This window comes from Nematolebias whitei, chromosome 17 (assembly GCF_014905685.2).
Source record: "Nematolebias whitei isolate Nwh7 chromosome 17, NemWhi1, whole genome shotgun sequence".
NCBI classification, from domain to species: Eukaryota; Metazoa; Chordata; class Actinopteri; order Cyprinodontiformes; family Rivulidae; genus Nematolebias; species Nematolebias whitei.
Genome location: NC_056514.1, coordinates 24,172,158 through 24,193,361, shown reverse-complemented (window position 1 = coordinate 24,193,361; position 21,204 = coordinate 24,172,158). Strand labels below are relative to the sequence as shown.

Sequence of the window (21,204 nt, the reverse complement as noted above, 5' to 3'; positions counted from 1 at the left end):
TGGATCGGTGTTGTGCCAAAAATTGATGGGCTGCCAAATGGTGGTCGCGGGAGCACACACGGGAGGACTTTAACAAGAATTTAACAAGATTAACACTTAAAAACAATTATTTGTTTACTCAAAATTATAGTAAATGTGTTTCTCAATCTACCATTTGCTTAATAAATGCACTTTGAGGGTCAAATCAGCTGTATTTCAAAACCTGATACGCGGAAGTAAACGTGTGCACACGACGAGTCGCTGTGCAAATTTAATAAGATAAACGCCTCAAAACAATTATTTGTTTGCTCTAAATTATATCAAATGTGTGTATCAATCTAACGTTTGCTTAATAAATGCACTTTTATGGTCAAATTAGCTGTATTTCAAAACCCGATACGCGAAAGTAAACGTGTCCATGTGACGAGTCGCTGTACAAAATCTAACAAGATAAACACCTAAACAATTATATATTTGCTCAAAATTATAGCAAAGGTGTGTCTCAGTGTAACATTTGCTTAATAAATGCACTTTTATGGTCAAATCAGCTGTATGTCAAAAATAGTTTTGCTGCTGAGATGATCCCAGGAGCGTGCAGACAGGGAGGAACAAAGGAAGGAGGAATGCTACTCGTTTAATCAAAATTTAACAAAAAAAGCACCAAAACAATTATTTGTTTGCTCAAAATTATAGCAAAGGTGTGTCTCAGTCTAACTTTTACTTAATAAATGCTCTTTAATGGTCAAATTAGCTGCATTTCACCGGGACGGTGCAGCTGGTGTGACGGTTCCAAGCAACAAGCAGAATGAAGGTGGCAGGGTATGGCAAGCCAATTGAGTCTTTAATAGCTGGTCAAGATTCTCAGTCATCCAGGACATGGTAAATTCAAAAAAGGTCAAGAAAAAAACAAAGTAAAATAAATAAAGTCCAGTTTTTTTGTCTTGAACTTTTTTGAATTTGTCATTATAGCCACATTTACCTATTACATGATACAACAGCATGCCATACTGCGATTACTGCTCTGCTGCCATCAATTGGCTGAAAGTGGTACTGCTCTTTTTTCCAGTCAGAATGAATGAAAATGGTCATATCTCAGCCAAAAATTTGTTTATAAATACGGTACGGGGAAAAAAAATCCATAAATATGTCGCTTCAGCCTATAAGTCGCAGGGCATATAAATTATGCGAAAAACTGTGACTTATAGGCTGAAAAATATGGTAGCTAATATGACAGGCAACACCCACACAGGCAAAACCATACCTGCTTTTATAATGTAGCAGCAGCTTATAAGTAATTTTTGCACACCCACTTTTCTTTTTATTTCATCCCATCCATCCATCCATCCATTTTCTTTACCCGCTTATTCCATTTTGGGTCACGGGGGTCGCTGGTGCCCATGTCCAGCAATCACTGTGCGAGGGGCGGGGTACACCCTGGACGGGTCGCAAGTCCATCACAGGGCCACATAGAGACAAACGAGACAAACAACCATTCACTCTCTCACTCACACCTAGGGACAATTTAGAGTTACCAATCAGCCTAACATGCATGTTTTTGGACTGTGGGAGGAAACCGGAGTACCCGGAGAAAACCCACGCATGCACGGAGAGAACATGCAAACTCCACCCAGAAAGGCCCCTGGACCGGGGTTTGAACCAAGGACCTGCTCGCTGAGAGGCGGCAGCTCTACCAGTTGCGCCACCGTGCTGCCTTTATTTCATCCCATGTGCCTATTTTTCCTCTTCTCTTATTGAGTAATTGAGATTTATGTTTCTGTTTATCAATATTTGTTTCTTTGTGGTGCTGTAAGCAAGGATGACTGTCTCTATACTGTATAGTGCTTCTTTTTTTTTTTGGCAATTAAATGTTTATGCAGGCAGCACGGTGGCGCAACTGGTAGAGCTGCTGCCTCTCAGCGAGCAGGTCCTTGGTTCAAACCCCGGTCCGGGGGCCTTTCTGGGTGGAGTTTGCATGTTCTCTCCGTGCATGCGTGGGTTTTCTCCGGGTACTCCGGTTTCCTCCCACAGACCAAAAACATGCATGTTAGGCTGATTGGTAACTCTAAATTGCCCCTAGGTGTGAGTGAGAGAGTGAATGGTTGTTTGTCTCGTTTGTCTCTATGTGGCCCTGTGATGGACTTGCGACCCGTCCAGGGTGTACCCCGCCCCTCGCACAGTGATTGCTGGACATGGGCACCAGCGACCCCCGTGACCCAAAATGGAATAAACGGGTAAAGAAAATGGATGGATGGATGGATGGATGTTTATGCACATATGTAGACCAGAAACATTCACCCAAGCTTTAGAATCATGACACACACTCTGTTAAACACATTTTGCATTGATCAGCTGAGTGTTGTACTATTCATCTTGAGAGAAACACAAACCACTGACAGAAAACTTTTTTTTTTTGGTATTTAATATCAGTCTTTTGTTAGCCGTCAGCCAGATGAAACTGAAGCACTACAATTAATCAGTAGTGAATGTAAGACCATTGTGTGACATTTTAGTGAATAATTTGTGTTCTTGTATGTTTATGTCACTTCATCACGCTAACTTTATGAACATGTTTAATTTCTTAAAAAGGGCTATTACAATTTTTAAGCTTCAAGAAAAATCTGAGATTCATCAGCCCAAACAATATTTCCCACTCTGTTGCCAGTTTAATCTGTCCTGAAGTCTCTCTGACATGTTCTTGTTTTCCGTAGCACTGTTATTAGCTGTTGTCATGAGTACTTGTGGCTGCATTTTAGCTCGCTCAGAAAATCCCACAAATGTGCAATTGGAGCAAAGCTGGAACCAGCAGTTATTTAAAATATGCTTCAATCATAGGTCTTTCCCATCTTGACTTTTAGTCAAGCAGTTACTAAGTGTCTAGACTCCCTCTGCATGGTTTTGTTTACATCTGACTCACCAACTTTAGGCTGAAACTGGTTTTAGCAAAATATAAAAAAGCTGATAAAAACTAATAAAGCAAATGCTTTCTGTATGTGTTTGCAGCTTAGGGGTGTTGATTGTTTGCGGGTGTATTTGATGTGGGACTGATCAAGGGGCTATGATGGGGCCTGGCTCTTAAAAGAGACTTGGTTTCCCAGAGAAAACTATTTCCTGTTTCCCAACACTTTAAAACCAGTATAAACATGTGCAGCAAATGCTGGATCAAGTTCACGTAAGCTGCAAGTTTGTATCGATTTGGTCGTCTAAAAAAAATGGCAATCTCTACTTAAAACCGGTACCTCAATGACGGCCAAATCCACTTTGTTTTAATATTTGTCTCCTTTTGTTTTAGCCATTTACGATGTTTGTCTTCTCTAAAGTTTGGGTGTGTTTGTTCTTTTACTTGAGCCATTTTTGAAGCCACAGATGTACCAGTCTACAGTCATAGTTTTAAAAATTACCCATTTTATCTGAGAAACGTTATAGCTGAAATATTTTTTTGCAGGCTGTATTAAAAAGATCGATTTTAGATCTTTATTTTATATTTTATCTATTTCAGTAGTAGGGTGCATGTCACTGACAAAGAACACCCCACCCTATTGTGTAGAATACAGCATCTTTTTGAAAGCACTTCAAGTTATACACAGCCCAGTGTTATCAAAGAGTGATGGGGCACCGTCCTACCGACAGAAAAAGTCATCTGTTCCATCTCAGGCAAATAACAATAAGCCTAGGGCTGCATTCCATTGGGCTTTCTCTTTGAAATGGGATACCAGCGCACGCATTACAAATATATCTCTTGTTTTATCTTCCGGGCCAGACCCATGGAAAAATTATTCCAAATACCTGCCGCGCTTTATCTGGAACCCTGGAATAGGTTAGACCCAACCGGGAACACGAGGATGTCTAAAATAAGGCCTCTATTACGGGATGGAGTGGAGATGGAACAGAGCGGGAAGGGACAAGGATCGGGGAGTATTTTAGGTGTATCAACTCTGTGAAAAGGCCTTGTTGCCGTGGCTTGGAACTGCTTTAAAGTCTACAATGTAGGCCAATGTCAGCTGTTACTCAAACTATATGTGATGGGGGAGGGTTTGGGCGCAGATGCATGCTTATGTGGTCTCATACGTCCATTGCTAAGCGGGAGTATAAAGCGGTAGTATAAATAACATTTTTCCTACAGATGTTCTCACCTTGACAAATCTCCTTTTGGCCTGTGGTATGACGGCTCAAAGTAATGCCTTTATTTATTCGTTCTGCCGCTGCCTGCTCATGTTCAAACAGCTGTTTAAGAACCTAGTTTACTTTGGTCAAATAGCTGACATGCTGACTTGCTTTATGGAAAAGAAAGACTATTATATCAGAATGTTTTGTTGTTTTGTCTGTTCATTTAGAGGCCGACTTTTTCAGTGCTTCAAATATTTGTAACCCAACAACAACAAAAAAAAATAGTGTAGATATTTGCAAGCAGAGTGTGGGCCACGATTAGAGGAGAAATAAGTTCAAAAGATATCAGGAGAGGTGGGACAAACTGGAGCGAGAGCTGTTGAAAACGCCTCCTTAAGGAATTCATTTATCTCCTTGATTCTCTTTGGTGAGACCCAACACGGAATTTGTCACCATCGCCTGTAGAAAGCTGCTGACATTTCCTTCAGCAGTTGAGTGTGTGTGAGGACTGCGTACCAGACTTACCCTAGAAACACATGTCCCCTCTACATAGTTCTCATAGCAGAACGAAGAGATGCGGTATATTCAGAGCACCGGTGTTGCCAAGAAACCAGTGGCAAGAAATTATGATCTTTTCAGAGAAAGAGATGATCTTGCTGAGCAGTGCAAGCAAAGTAATGACAAGGCTGTCATTAGTAAATTAGGATAACTTGTATGACACATGGGACTGAGATACAAAGGGGTCCATCTGGCAGATCAGTGTAAAGTTGCATTATACTGGGGCTCAACTCATGAAGTGATTTACTGCACTTCAGGTGTGATGCAATCATTGCATTATTCTTTTTGAACAGTAGGCCTTATTACAGACAAAAACACTGCTAAAGAGCAGAAATGGCACGAGAGTCGTGCACAGAAATGGTAAATGGATTGTACTTGTATAGTGTCGTTCTATCTTATCAAGATACTCAAAGCGCTTTACACTACAACCTGTGCCCTCATTTACCCATTCATACTGCTCTCTAATATATCAGTAGAAGTACAGTCTTCTTGCAAAATATAACAAAAAAAATTTAATCTTACCTGAACAGTTTATTTAAGTTTATGTACTGCATTTTCCGGGCTATACGTCTCTCTGGAGTATAGGTCGCATTAGTCGAAAAATGTATCATGAAGAGGAAAAAAACATATAAGTCGCTTTGGAATATAAGTCACATTTATTATGTGTCGCCACTGACCCCTTACGACAGGTGTCATGCCAAAAATCGATTGGCGGCCACGGGAGCACGCTTGAAAGGACTCGCTGTTGCAGTTCTTCAAAATTTAACAAGAGTAACACCTAACAACAATTATTTGTTTACACAGGTCTGCAGGTGTGCTGGGGTCGAGGGGGTCCCGTCCCTCCGGAGCGGGGAGGAAGGGCGCAGCGAGGCACATTGTCCGCGGCCCCATGAAGTGGCAGGGTGCAGGCGGTGTGACGCTGTAGAGCTAGCGGGCAGAGGCGCGAGCCACCTTTGTCCCTGTAGTGTATAGTGCCGCTCACTAATACATGAGTAGGTTGTGATCTGTGGTGGTGGAGTGATATGTAATGTGATCAGACCAGGAACAGTGCTGATGTTATTATGCTAAGATGTTCTGAAGACGATGGTTAATGAATACAGTTCATAATGAGCCCATCAAGCATCCGCCTTCTTGTAGTAAAAATAGTAAGTCAACATATATTACAGTCCCTGGACCATTCCAAGCTGACCCAGAGCTGATTGCGGTGCACCGCCGCAGAGGAAATGCACCTTGCAGGAGCCAGCCAGACACAGGGGTAAGGCCCCCCACGAGGGGGAATCCTCCGCCACCGAGCAGCCGTCCCTTCTGCCGGGTTGAATCCCCCAGGCAGACTTCATGGACCCACCCATTTACAAACTTTTTTCTGCTGCTCAATTACTGTTTTGGGCTACATATTTTATGACCTGCAATTTGTAATCTGCAGAATATCATTTTCTTTTCTTTTCTCAGTTGTCTCTAAGTGAATGGTTTGGGGTGGGGTTAGCAGTAGAGGAACAACATATAGTTGTCAAAAGCCTAGAGGGCCCTCTCACAGCTGCAAATGGTAATGTTTACTTTTTGGTTCATGTAGTATGAATGAACATTTAACGCGGCAGTCAAAAATTGGGTCATGAATAAGGAAAAAAAAACGTACATAAGTCGCTTCGGACTATACGTCGTAGGACTGGTAAAACTATGAATCAAAGAGTGACTTATAGTCAGGAAAATACAGTAATATCAGTGGTGACTAGGGGTGTAACGGTACGCTAAAAATCACATTTCAGTTCGGTTCAGTTTCAAGGAGGGCTCGGTTCGGTTAATTTTCGGTACAAAAAAGGCCAAAATAAAGACTTATAAAACGTTTATTTTGAAAATATGCCAAGTAATCAATACGTTTTAAAATGAATACATAAAAGCAACCCATTTGGATGATATTTTAAATAAATGGCACTCTTTACAATAAACAAACTATACTAACAATAATACAAATCTTAATATATACAATAACAGTCAGAACCAGAACAATAAGCAGCAACAGACCATTTACAATTTAACTAATCAAGTTTTAAGTTTTTGGCCAAAAAGACCAACTTATCTACATTTTCTGCCAAAAAGCACATATCTAGTTGCAGTGAATATCTCCAGCGGTGGAGAAAACCGCTCACTAACAGGTAGAAGGAATAAAGAGGTATAGCACTTTGCTAATTTTGCAGTGTGGCTGTATTTGGCCTCATTACTCACAACTTCTTCTTGGACCTGCTCTCACCTGTACCTGGAAAAGTTCAGAGTTCAGTCATCACAGACTTCTTAGCTGGAGGTGATCTCTGGTGGATTCCCCTGAAGAGAAAGAAGACTCAGCTGCTGTCTCTGTCCCAGACTGGAAATAAAACACAAAGAGGTAAAAAAAAAAAAAAAAAGAGTTAATAAGATCCATCCATTCATCCATTTTCTTTACCTGTTTATTCCATTTTTGGGTCACGGGGGTCGCTGGTGCCCATGTCCAGCAATCACTGTGCGGGGGGCGGGGTACACCCTGGACGGGTCGCAAGTCCATCACAGGGTCACATAGAGACAAACGAGACAAACAACCATTCACTCTCTCACTCACACCTAGGGACAATTTAGAGTTACCAATCAGTCTAACATGCATGTTTTTGGTCTGTGGGAGGAAACCAGAGCACCCGGAGAAAACCCACGCACGCACGGAGAGAACATGCAAACTCCACCCAGAAAGGCCCCTGTACCGAGGTTTGAACCAAGGACCTGCTCGCTGAGAGGCAGCAGCTCTACCAGTTGCGCCACCGTGCTGCCCAGTTAATAAGAATATAATTTTAAATTAAAAAAGTTAATTAGATAATAATAAATAGCAATACCTCTTCTTCAACGGTCATCATTTGTTACGAGGTGGTTGAATCTCTCGGTCATCATCATCATCATGTGGCAGGGCTTTAATCTGGGGTTGGGCTTGTTGACAATATCAGTTTTAGCTTTTTCATAAAGTGCTGCTACAACTTTTTGGCTGAAGTGTTGACGTGATAGGATGTCGTAGGCAGCGAGGCTCAATAACTTTAAAGCCAGCGCATCAACAACAGAATACGGACTTAGAACCATAGCTTTAAAAACTCTTACAGCTTGTGTTATTGCTTTGGAACGCTCTGATTTACCTGATAAAGGTTGTTTAAATGCTGCTGTTATCGGTCTTTGCACCAAGCTGCTAGAACAGACGTTCACATACGGCTGATGTCGTTTCAAGCGCGTTAACAAGTTCGACGTGTCACCTGCTGCAGATCCAATCTTTGTGAAACATCATCGACACACAGCTTTGGATTTGCGCTTGTCTTTTAACAAGAAAGTCATAATGTTCTCAAACAGGAGACCGCAACGAGAAGCTAGAATGCTAATGCTACATGTGCTGCAAGACTATAGCGCCATGCTGAAACACGCTTAGGAACTTTAGTTCCGTGGCGCATAATCTCTCGTTAATAAAATTTAATGAGTGAAAAAATATCCGAAACGATATGCACGTGGGCCGAACTGAACATGCTGTACCAAAACTCTTCAATACACCCACGTACCGTTACACCCCCTAGTGGTGACTGAACTGGCTTAGCTTTTGTTCAGTCTTATGGATGCCTTTAGAAACCAACATGCCCAAAGATTGTGCCCTGGCCCTTTGTCTGTTTACAACCTGCCACTTGTGAAGCATTTGACATCTATCCATCCATTATCTTTACCCCCTTCTTCCTTTTTTGGGTCGTGGGGGTCACTGGTGCCCATGTCCAGCAGTCACTGTAGGAGAGGCGAAGGACACCCTGGACATGTCGCAAGTCCATCACAGGGACACAGAGATAAACAACCATTCACACTCTTACCTAGAGTCAATTTAGAGTTACTAATCATCCTAACATGCATGTTTTGTCTGTGGGATGAAACTGGAGTACACGGAGAAAACCCACGCATGCACGGAGAGAACATCCTCCCAGAAGGCCCCCAGCTGAGATTCGATGCAGCAGCCTTCTCACTGAGAGACAATAGCTCTACTAACTGAGCAACCATGACACCTATCATGTGACAAATTACTGATAAATAACTCTGGATGTGCTCAACAAGCCAAAAAGTGAAGCTTAGAATAGTAGGTGTAAACAAGGCTTATATATATTGTTAGTGTTATGGGCCCCTTTCAAAATGTTGTCACTTTGTACATTTGAGTGGCCAAATGCATGACTATTTTGAAGAAGAAAAAAAATCCAATCTATTATAAGAGAAGAACTCTTACAAGAACTAAGGATTTTTCCTAACATCTCATTATGTTGCTGTACATGTGAGGAATCCATATCTTGGAATCTTGTCATTTTAAAGCAATTTAATGCACTGGCAAACTGTGTTTGTTTGTTTGTTTATTTATTTATTTATTTATTTATTTATTTATTTATTTATACCACAACAATGGTTATAGCTAACTATTGTCTTGTATATGTCCACCTGTGCAGTAAATTTGTTTACTAATTGATCTGATTATTAGATGTTACCTTGTGTGAGTAACAAAAGAACTTTAATTCTCAGTCTTCAAACAGGATTTGGAAAAGTGATATGCATACATTTTTGTCCGTCTTTTCAGGCCTTCTAGGCCATTTGTCACTAATTTATTAAAAATGCTTCTACACATATTTTGCTAATGTGTGTAAATATATTTTTTTTATTACTTGAATCAACTAAATATTGGTTTTAAGAACATACTTTTGTAAGTTTCAAGGGAGAGACGAAGAGCTGCTTTGTTGACTTTGTGTTTGGGCGTATGTGAGTGTCAGGGGCTTCTTTAACTGAAGCAGTAAAACAGTCTTTTCTAAAAATGTAAAGTCCTAAAATAGACCTCAAATGGACCTCTACATTTCTTTTTTTTTTTTTTCCTCCAGTTTATGCCGCAATGTCTTAGGCCAAATTCCAGTCCTTTCATCCATCGCTCAAGTTTCTCACTCAACCATGTTTCTTGCAGGGCTGACTCTGCCAAGATGACGCAGCCCATAAGAGGGGATCAGGTCCACCAGCCGGCTTCAGCTCGCAAGTCAGCTAGCCTGTCCTCGCCAAGCGCAGCTCGCCGACTGTACCGCAATTTGTCTGGAAAGTTCCGCGTGGGCACCAATCCCCCCTCACTGGAGGACAGTGTGGTGTCAGGACGAGGAGACAAGGAGAGGCTGCGTAAAACCTCCATAGTAAGTCAAAAAGAGTATGAGAAAGGAGGAAAATAAGCCCAGAACCACTCTGGTCTATAAATGATCAGGGAGGGCACCTACAGTAGAGTAGACTGGTGGTAACACAGTACCTCTTATCCAATGTCAGTAAAACAAAAGAATGCAGAAACAAATGTTGTGGAGATGAAGAGAGCAACTTGATTTTGTTTTTTTTTAATTCACTGAAGGGTTGGCTGAAATATCTCAAAAGCTTAAGATTTCTCTGTGTCTCAGTTCCAGAGTAATGAAGCTTTGTTTGAGGCAGTGGAGCACCAAGAATTGGACTTGGTCCAGCTGCTTCTGTCCCAGTACAGTCTTGAGGAGCTGGACCTCAACACTCCAAACAGTGAAGGCCTTCTGCCTCTTGATATTGCCATCATGACCAACAATGTACCCATGGCTAAGCTTCTACTGCGAGCTGGTGCCAAGGAAAGCCCCCACTGTGAGTAGAGAAGTTCTGTGACTTCATGTAACAGTGGAACAAGCTAAAACAACCAAGTGAATGACTATATTTATTTTGTACACATGCTGTGTAGCTGTTTTACCCGTAAGTGTTGATGCTGAGAAATTGTCAATGACGGATTAAAATACTGCAGTTAAAGGAATGGCAGCATCAGGCAGGTCAGTCATACTCCCGGATGTATGTAGGGCCAAATGTTCTACAAATGATTTACAAATAATTAAATGCAAAAAGTATTTTCACAAAAGCAGTTCATGTCCATCTTTAAATAAAGTTTACATTGAAACTTAAAATTCTAACTACCATTTGAGCAAACGCAGCAACACACACACCTGAGTTGCAATAGTGATCGGTGTTTTCCCGCTTTACTGAAAGACACGTGTCTCTCTCTTGCAGCTTGCAGTGAAAACATATTAAAGGCGCTGAAGGGCTGGTAATCATGATGCAATATTAGTCCTCTTTGTAAGCACTTTTCATTTTCTATGATCTGTGAGCCTGCGTTGACTTCCTCTGTTAATGATTAGAACTCGCCAGTAAGGCTCCTAGGCTGTTTGTGTTTGTACATGTAACACACACACACTCATGAACGCACACACATGGATGTAGACACATTTTCAAGAGCTGAACCAGCCGTCTTATAAAGGTATCATTTAATTGAAAACACTTGAATGGAAAGTGGTGTTTACTGAAGTTAGGTCTTTGATTTTGCTTTTATATCCAGAACCCAAAAAATTCACAAGAACGTGTGTGCCTGCATGGGCTAGTATGAAAAACTTGCACAGAAAAGGAAATGTGGTGAACAATAGCACGAGGAAACTCAAAGCGTTCTGCTGGTTTCTAAAGTGTCCATTAATCAAACTTCAGTAGGGAAGGATCGACATCACAGAGGCTGTCGATTTTTTTTTATTAAACTTTAAAAGAATTGGTTCTGCTGCTTACTGAGGTTGCCGTGCATCACGGTGTGTGGTTACCAGAGAGACAAGGCAAGGCAAAGACAATCAAACAAATCATCAGCAACTTCATACACAGATTATAAATCCTGCTGTTGCTCACAAGACAAAGACACTTTAATGAGCTGTTAAAAATCCAGCCTTGATGTGAAATAAAGCCAAAACACGCGCGCGGTCGACGGCATCTGGAGTGTTTCTAGACTTTAAAGGCCTGAATGTGTAAATCAAAACAAATTAGCATTATTCATTTTTTAATGCATCCAACTGTTCAGGCTTAAAAAGATGTTCCGTCTATTTTGAAGTGGGGTTTTGTAGGAAGGTTAATATTTTACCAGCTTTGAATGGTCTCAGTTTAAAACATATATACTTTAATATTTTAGATGTCTATGAATGTTTGACAGCCCTGATGAGCTAATGGCTTAACTAAATGTGTGGACTTTTGTGATTTTATGCCATCTTAAAATGGCTGCAGTTTCAAAGAATGGATAGCAATTCGCACTAAAGTTTTTTTTATACACCTGAACATCGCTTTCCAATTTGCAACACACATGTATTTCTGTGGAGTTCTGTGGTTATTTACACGTCAACAAGTAATTGCAAAGTTTAGCATTAGTGGTGCGGTCTGGGGTAGAATTGGGGAGGAATTTCAAAGTATTTCAGCTAAAATAGCTACCTGATTCAAAAATGATAGTGCTGTAAATATCTAACTAATAGTATTTGTATGAACTGTTATGAATTTTTAAATACTGGAGAGTTTTTCAGCCCTTTTTAAAGAGTTGAGATTATTTTACATACTATACCAAAATGACCATATATTAGCACTTAGCACTTTGAGATTTTTGTTAATGAAAAGTGCGTTACAAATTAAATTCATTATTATTATTATTATTATTATTATTATTATTATTATTAATGCCGGTATGTATGTATGTATGTATATAAATTCAAAGCAGTCTGCTTCTCAGATAAATAGCATTAAATTATATAACACACACACACACACATACCTATATATATATATATATATATATATATATATATATATAGGTATATATATGATATGATATGATATGATATGATATGATATGATAAGAAATTGAAAGGCTTCCTGACAATATCCTGCCCAGTTTGATCCCAGGATGCACTAGAAAAGCTTTCTCAGCTGATGCTATTTGTGCTTGATATTAAACTCCAAAATTTCTAAAAAAAAAAACAAAAAAACATCTGTGCATTATAACATTGATGGCAATGTAAAAGCTCTTGGAGCTGCTAATAAATGATTGAGCTTTGAGTTGTTTCAATGCATCAACAATGCAATTTTGTCTTAGTAGCATTTTATTTGGTCATTAGCTTTTCAGTGCTGATGGAGGTAAACTATTTCTCCAGACTTGGGCTGCTCAAGAAGCTAACTACAATGGCTAACATATTGTTTTGTCAAAACTTTTTCACAAAAATTCACCTCAAAATGTCTGGACTGTCCATTAACAATTCCCTGTGATAATTTTCCCTAAACCCTGGCTTTACAGCTCAGCTTCCTACGATGGAGCTTTAGGACCACGCTAAGAAAAAAAAAATTTAAAAGCCATAAAATTACAAGAATAAAATCGTATGAGACTCTTTTTTACAGCTCTCATGTATTTTATTTTTTTTCCACGAGTCGGATCCACGATGTGACCTGTCAATCAATCCAGTAGGCGTGTCAGCAAATGACCAATCCAAAGCTAAATGCTCCTTACCTGCAGAGAGCTGCTGCAGCCCATCAGAGCGTACCACCTTACCATAAGCACGTTCAAAGTCCTGATACTGATAATAATCTGCTGATGTGCTAACAGATTAACTGTCTCCTTATTTGTAAAAACCAATACCAAAGTATAACTTAACAAGATGCTCAACACTCTTCATTTTACAACAGTTAAAATGCGGTAAACTCTGCTTTATCATGTCAGAGTTCAGATAATATTACGACTCATTTAGCTTCGGATTGGTCATTTGCTGACACGCCTACTGGATTGATTGACAGGTCACATCATGGATCCAACTCATGAAAAAGAAAAAAACACGAGAACTGCAAAAAGACTCGTACGACTTTATTCTCGTAATTTTATGGCTCTTCTTTTTTTTTTTTAATTCTTAGCGTGGCCCTAAAGCTCCGTCGTAGCTTCCTCTGCCCTTTCTCTTCAAAACGTGAAAAACTCACTTTAAGTTTTCACACAAGTAGCGCAGGAGAACAACCAAAGTGACACCAAAAAGAGACGCTCGGAATCAAAGTGAACCTCGCAGCCACTGAGGAGACACAGAGAGCACCGCAGAACTAAACACCCAGATGGACATTTTGACATGGAGCTTTAAACTTACTGTCAACAGTGGAATCTAACGCTCAACAGTGGAATCTACAATGAACAAACACAGACCACACAGACTAAACACAGACACACACCAGTCCCAAACACTAAGAAATGACCAGCCACCAAAAGAGTACAGTACACTACTGTCTTCTTCTATCTTACCAGCTTTAAATTGCCCGTTCTATACTTATATTTTGAATCATCTGTATGCTTTTGCAACTGGAGCATGTAAACCTCTCTGATCTTGTTGTTATCCCGCCATGGTCACTATCGCTAACTGTGCAGCCATAGTTTGAATAGTTTCACGGGGTGTTAAATCTCACCAACTGTAGCGATGTGTTTCACACATCATTGTTCCCAGTGTTGTAGCAACACCCTAACCCCTTATAAAAAAGAAAAAAGACTTTCATTTAATGGCTCTAATAGGCTGTGGTGCAGAATATAAATAGATCAGTTAAACAAAAATTTCCATAAGTCTCACGGAAAAAAAACTCATTTTACAGTGGCCATCTAATGCCCTCTATGGATTTTCCCACAACTTCGTGTTCCCTCAGAACCGCACTGAGAAATGGTCCTCCCTTTCTCACCCTTCTTACTTTCATTGCTCTATTTTCTGTCATTTTCTAGGTGATGTCATTCATTTAGGGAGACTGGTTAGTCACATTAAATGAAGTTTATTGAGGAATCTGCTGCATTACTTCGGTAAACAAAGAAATTAAAAGGGGCGGCTTGCTAAAGTTATTAGCAGTATTGCATGCAACGGCTTTCCTTGTCTTTTTTGAAGCACTTGCTGAAACTTAAATAAACTGCCATTGTAAAGAATTTAGTGATGCAAATACATTTCTCCTTAGAATAACTACAAGTAAGAGTTTAAGTAAGGAAGCAGTCAAGCTCACGTTCATATTTCACTGAAATCATTAATAAATACAGTATTTTTGCTAAATCTTAGAATAGTTTAGTGAAATATACAGTGCAGCATCTTTGTGTTTTACACTACATTCACCAAATGTCTAAATGAGAGTTGTGTTTGTTCATTATTTTAAATAACTGAATCAAACGAACATGCAAATCTCAGATCTCTCAGTGTTTTCACATGTAGTGCTAACATTCTCCTTGTGTCCTCCGTGTCGCTCATAGTTGTGAGTTTAGAGGGCCGAGCTGTGCATTTGGCTACCTTGGTGCAGGAGGCCGAGCAGCGAGTTTCAGAGCTCCAGGCCCAGTTGCGTAACGAGGGTCCCGGCGAACGGGAAGGATCTGACCAGGAGCGGCAGCTGAAAGCTTGGGAGTGGAGGCTGCGGCTCTTCCGGCGCATGCAGGCGGGGTTCGAGCATGCTAGTAAGGCAAAATTTAGGATTAATTTAGCTGTTTTTAAATAAATATTTAATCTATTTCTACATTTATTTGGGTTTACTATTTTTTTAGCTGCTGGCTTTTTGTCTGACTTGAATTAATGACTTCCACATGAGGAAATCTAACACATGAATTCCTATTTTAATAACTTGGTAACCACCCTATTTACAAGGTTTAAGGCATCCCCTCTCTTAGATAAACATCTTTGCATTCAGCTTTATAGTGTTATAATTTCTTTGGTTAATTGTGTGAACAATATTGTTCATTAAAATATGTAACATTCCTAATTCCACTGTAATGGTTCTAACATGCTGTATAAGAGTTTAGTTTGGCTGTCTTGACCTTTTTGCTTCTTTACTTATTTTCTTTCTGTTTTCTTGCACCCCCAGACCCTCCAGATGTTCCCACTGTAGTTCGCCTGTGTGTCAGCAGCAGCACAAGTTTACAGGTTGACTTTCATGAACCTCTCTGTGTCAACTCTGCTGTGGTTACCAAGTATAAAGGTCAGCCATTACCTCATTTAGCCCAAACAAGTCACTATAAAAACATGCGTAATAAGTGTATTTATTTGGGTCGTCTAAAAAACAGTTTGAAATTTAAATATCTCAGCTGCATGTGCACATTTTTCTCATTAAATCAACATGTGTGTGTATTTGAAGTGAGTTGGAGCAGTGCACCTTTGTTCAGCCCTTTGCTGGGTGAAATGATAGTGGATGACACCACACTCCTACAGTGCAACATAACTGGACTAACTTCTGTAAGTTCCCCTTCTTGGACAAATTATTGACATTTTAAACTGAAAAGAGTTTTGTTTCAAATCTTTTTGCACGTTACAATGTAACAACCTTCACACAAGTGTTTCTTTACTGTTAGAAGCTCTTCATTATCGGAGTAAGAACTTGCTTCTCTGTGTATTTAATTTCCTCTACTTGTCTGCACAACACATTTTGACAGATAAAACCATTTCCACATGAAACTGGTCAAGTAGCATTCCCTCTCCCTCCACAAGATGAAATAGATGCAGTCACTCTTTATATGCTAGTTTATAGCCAAGAAAATATACAAAACAAACTAAGCTGTAGGTTCTCCAGCTGTTGCTGCAAGCCAATCAAAAATTGTGGAGCAATTCTCCCAACTGAGGACCTTCAATGATCATATACAAACAAGTTAGAAGCATTTGGATTACTGTACATTAAAAGGTCATTTTCTATAGGATTTTTTTATTGCATTCAACAAGCGCTACATACAACCTTTACTGACAATCAGACCAAAATGATTGCTGTGACTTATTTATTCATTTATATTTTTTAAGTTATGGTTTTTAATTAAGGAGCGGTTGGAAGTAGAGGATGACACGGGAGTAGATTTTCACTCCTGTCCTGGTCCCACAGAAAAAAATCCTGTCCTGTCCCAATCCTGGTCCAGAGTATAAAAAATAACTCCTGTCCTGTCCCACTCCTGCTCCCATTCAGAATGATTCCCAGTCCTGTACCGCTTCCATTTTTTCTCTTTTCCATTTAGTCTTTAGAAAATACATTGAATTTGATTTAGTCTTCTACCCTTTCCTTTGTATATTACTTTGTGTTCTGCAGTTTTATTTCAAAAGATATGGCAGGAACAGTTCATCTGTGGTGAAATAGGCATTTATTGCCTTAATCCAAACAAAAATGTTCACTAAAGGTCACAAAACAAATAATACATGGCATGTAGTCCCTATAAAAAAGGTTTGTAAATTCGATAATCCATGTAGATTACAACAAAAATGGTTAAATCATGTCATCTGGATCAGTTTCTTTATATGAAAAATGTGAAGTGTGTGGTTCCTATAGTTTCTCTACAGAGGATCAGCTGCTGAGTCCCTGTTTTTAGCTCTTTTGGAGGCCAGTTACAGTAAAAACAAAAAATAAAAAAACAAAAGTACATGGGTCACACCATGAACCCGAACAGAACATATAAAGTTGCATTTTACTAACTTATTGAGCAACTAGAAAAAAGGTTGAATCATGTCATCTGGACTTCGTTTTCTTGTTAAAAAGAAACGTTTCGCCCCTCATCCAAGAGGCTTCGTCAGTCTGAGGCCTAGCCATCTGGTATTACCCAGAAGCCACCCTGACTCTTGTGTTTCAAGCCTGGTAAGCTTTTTAACAAGAAAACGAAGTCCAGATGACATGATTCAACCTTTTTTGTTGTTATATACCTGGATGACTGAGAAAACAAACTTTGTGTTATTGAGCAACTGTTTCCTTTAAACAGTGGCATTACTGTCATGTTTCAAATTGCTTAAACAAAATTAAAAAAGGGGGGGGGGGGGGGTACCAAGCAAGAGAACTCTACAAATAAAAATGCATTTTTTTACATTGGACGACGTCCTCAAGATGTTCACACTAGGTAACGAGCTTGTTTCTGCAAAGCAGGATGTCATGCAGCTTACCAGACTTCAGAGCATCATTTACAGAGTGGAACATTGCAAGTCTGGTATTCCAGAGTGAAGGTTTATTGGAAGAAAACTACAAAATAGCGGCGCCTGTCCAAAGTTGTTTTTTTTTTTTCTTCCATTTTCTTTTTTTGTCCTATTGGTTTGTTCCCTCTCCTGTCTGGTCCCATTAACTTTTCGTCCTGTCCCATCCCAATCATCATGTGAGTTATATTAAAGATGACTTCTGTCCTGCCAGAATCCTGCTGGAATCCCGTGACCTACAGGACTCCTGAAAAATGTCATCCTCTAGTTGGAAGACAGCCTTTTTCATAATGGTTAAAAACAAGCATCTTGGTAGCCTGCCACCCGGTTTATGTTTTGCATTTACAAGTAACCATGTAGACAAACAGATTTTCAAATTGTATTTTTTAAGGTTAAAAAACTAAACATCCACTTGTATTTTATTACTATATAAGCAAAACCCCTTCCTCATAAAAGACTGCAGCCTTAGACTGCTATCATAAAACAGAGGGCAAGGCAAATGTTAGTGACTGATTCGATTGATTCATAGATCAGTCTACAAACTGAGCAGTGACAGATAGAGCTTCTTGATAGGCACTACACCCAATCCATAGTATTGGATATACATATGCATTAAATAAACATACTGCATACAATAAATGTGTATTGTATATGTACTGTATCTGATGCTGTGATTGCAATCACCACTAAATTATGTCGTAACTGTCATCTCTCCTGTCTTTCCAGGGGACCTATTATTACGTACAGGTGTCGGCGTACAACATGAAGGGCTGGGGGCCTCCAAAAGTTTCCACCCCAGCTTGTGCTGCACCTTCCAGTGAGTCTGCATTGTGTCTGAATCTAGTTTTACAAACATTTATGCATAAACCCCTAAATTTACAAAGGCATATGCACCTCCAGGGTTTTTTTGGCGTGTGTGGTGGGTGGTGTTTTTACATCATAAAGGGACCAAAAGTTGTCAGGACACTGAATAATGGGGATTTTTAAGAGTTGAAACGTTGTTGTTTTTTGGCTTAAACTTGGTTTAGCTGAAAGTGTAATAGTTAAGGAATTATACATTTAATTGCGGTGGTTTAGGTCACTGTAATGAACTAGAAAAATCATTGTATCCATGAAGGGTCCACATGCACTATCTTCAGCCAGAGGGGTGAGCGGGCTTTCAGGTACCATTTGCAGATATCAGGATGGTGTGGAGACCCAGCAGGAACTTTTCCATGCACCATCCTGAGGCTATGGTTGCATGGCCTCAGGTTCAGCCAAGAAATTAACCGTGAAGTCATGTGGAACATCTGAGGTGTTGACCACTGCACACAATGGATTTGACCCTCTTCTACTGTTTTACTTGCTTTCTTTTTTTCTTTCATCTTAAAAATAAATTTGGTTGTAAAGTGTGATGTGGTTTTTTTTATTATTTATATGATTTATATTCTTCATGGCAATATTGTGCTTGTAAAGTTTCTCCAGCTGGTACACGACCTGCTGCAACAGGGTGAACAAACTGTAGAAAGCACCACTGTGGGTATACTGGGACACCAGTGGAACATCTGGACAACACATGAACATGTTTGTCCTCATCAGCACATAGTGTTTTGCAGCAAGTGTGTTTATATGGTTTTCATTTTAAAGAAACTAGGCTTTCCCTCTCTTTTTTTTTTATTTTTTATTTTTTTGCTGCACCACCTCTCTCCCTTCCTCCCGCTCTCAGAGCTAATTTAGATGTTGCGTGTTTGTGTTTTCCATTTGGGCCTACCACTGGAAATATTTGCATGTGTGTGCTGTAGCTCGCTGCGCGGCCCCAACAGTGGGGGCCTTATACCTGGCTGTGGACGCCCATTAAAGGGTCCGCTTGTCTTGTCGGGACAGGCACCTTTCCGGGAATAGAGCGCACCGTGTTTCAGCCCCATACACCCTCCAGGGGGCTCCAGTTGGAGGGTGGGGTTAGGGGTGTAATGATTGGTTGGGGGTTGGGTTATCACTGACTCATCCTCCTGTGCTTTACACACAAGGCAAAAAGTGCTGGAGTCTTTTTTTTGTTTTTTCTTTCGCTGAGTCATCTAAAAGAAAGAAAAGTTTGTGTTTGTGAAAGAGATCTCAGATTTTTAACTTTTCATGTTTGCTTGTAATTATGACTTAATTGTTGGTGAGTGTGCTTGTATAGTAACACAGCAACAAAGACACAAATATAATTAAAATTTGAAAAATAAGCATTAAAATGCAGTTTCTGTACACATGTAAATCTATCAGTTTGTCAGTCATTAATTAGTAGGTGACACCACACATGACAGCATATAAATCATGTTATACCAATGAAAGATTTTGCAGAGGCTTTTAAAAAAATATATTTAACCTTTATTTATACAGGTACTCTCATTGAGTCATGAGGACTCATTTTCTAGAGAGAACTGTTTTAGACAGACAACATATAAGTACTTTTTTTTCACCCTATAAGTGGTGGATTTTTGCATAATTTGCATGCCCTGTGACTTATGGGCCAAAGCAACGTATTTATGGATTTTTTTCCCATATTTATAAAACAATTTTAGCCTGAAATATGACCATTTAATTTTTTTTACAGTACCATTTTCCGCCATTAGATGGCAGCAGAGTAATAGTAGCAATAAGGCATGCCATTGTTATAGGTAAACATGGCTATAATGACAAATATAAAAACGTTTAAAACAAAAACAACTGGACTTTATTTGTTATACTTTATTGTTTTTGTCTTGAACTTTTTGAATTTACCATGTCCTGGATGACTGAGAATCTTTGCCAGGTATTAATGACACAATTGGCTTGCCGTAGACTGCCACTTTCGTTCTGCTTGCTGCTCTGAGCAACTGTCAAACCAGCTGCACCTCCCGGTGAAATGCAGGTAATTTGACCATTAAAGTACATTTATTAAGTAAAAGTTCAAGTGAACCACACCTTTACTATAATTTCGAGCAAACAAACATTTGTTTTAGGTGCTTTTCTTGTTAAATTTCGAAGAAACGAGCAGCGTTCCTCTGTCCTTTTTTTCCTCCCTCTGCATGGTCCCGGAACACCGAGGCATCAAATACTTTTGTAATACAGCTGATTTGACCTTTAAAGTCCTTTTTATTAAGCAAACGTTAAACCGAGACACACCTTTATTATAAAGTTGAGCAAAGAAATAATTGTTTTTAGGTATTTATCTTGTTAAAGTCCTCCCGTGCACACTCCCGCGGCCGCCATTTGGCAGCCAATCGATTTTTGGCACAACACCGGCCCACACTTCCAGGTTGTCAGTGGTGACTCATAACAAATGCGACGCATCAGCGGTGATGCATAATAGATGCGACGTCTACGGCGAAGCGACATATTTATGGATTTTTCCACATATTTGGACTGATGCGACTTATAAGGCGATGCGGCGGAAAATACAGTACAGCAATAAAAGCAATGGAAATAAAAGTAGTTATAAAAACAATAAAATCAAAATGCCATATAAACAAGGTAAAATACTAAAGAAAATAACATATTTGCTTAGATTTTTCTAATGACCTTATCAAATGTTTAAAATCCCTTAAAGAAATCAAAATGGACAACTTCAGATCTTGTTGCAAGGATGGAGAAGAAAACTGAAAAGATTTCTTTCCAAGTTCAGTTCAGACTTTAGGCACCGAAAGTAAAAGTAAGTTCTCCCAACAAAGAGTATCCTCCGGTGGACTTTCTCTTTATAAAGGCCAACAAATACGAAGGAAGAAGTCCTAGTATGGTCTTATAAATCAAAATATGCCAATGGCGAAGTCTACGAGTGGCCAAGGCCATCCAT

General features: G+C 39.6%; 1 protein-coding gene across 1 annotated transcript in view; it reads left to right on the top strand.

Annotated features, from left to right (window-relative positions):
• LOC119423469 (ankyrin repeat and fibronectin type-III domain-containing protein 1) overlaps positions 1–21,204 on the top strand; it is a 51,829-nt gene that overhangs the window by 18,484 nt on the left and 12,141 nt on the right. The window contains exons 2-7 of the mRNA XM_037690867.1: positions 9,614–9,830; positions 10,083–10,290; positions 14,741–14,938; positions 15,343–15,456; positions 15,613–15,710; positions 18,138–18,228. Of these exons, the coding sequence (XP_037546795.1) occupies positions 9,630–9,830; positions 10,083–10,290; positions 14,741–14,938; positions 15,343–15,456; positions 15,613–15,710; positions 18,138–18,228 (910 nt within the window). The 5' untranslated portion in view covers positions 9,614–9,629. The remainder of the gene's footprint in view (positions 1–9,613; positions 9,831–10,082; positions 10,291–14,740; positions 14,939–15,342; positions 15,457–15,612; positions 15,711–18,137; positions 18,229–21,204) is intronic.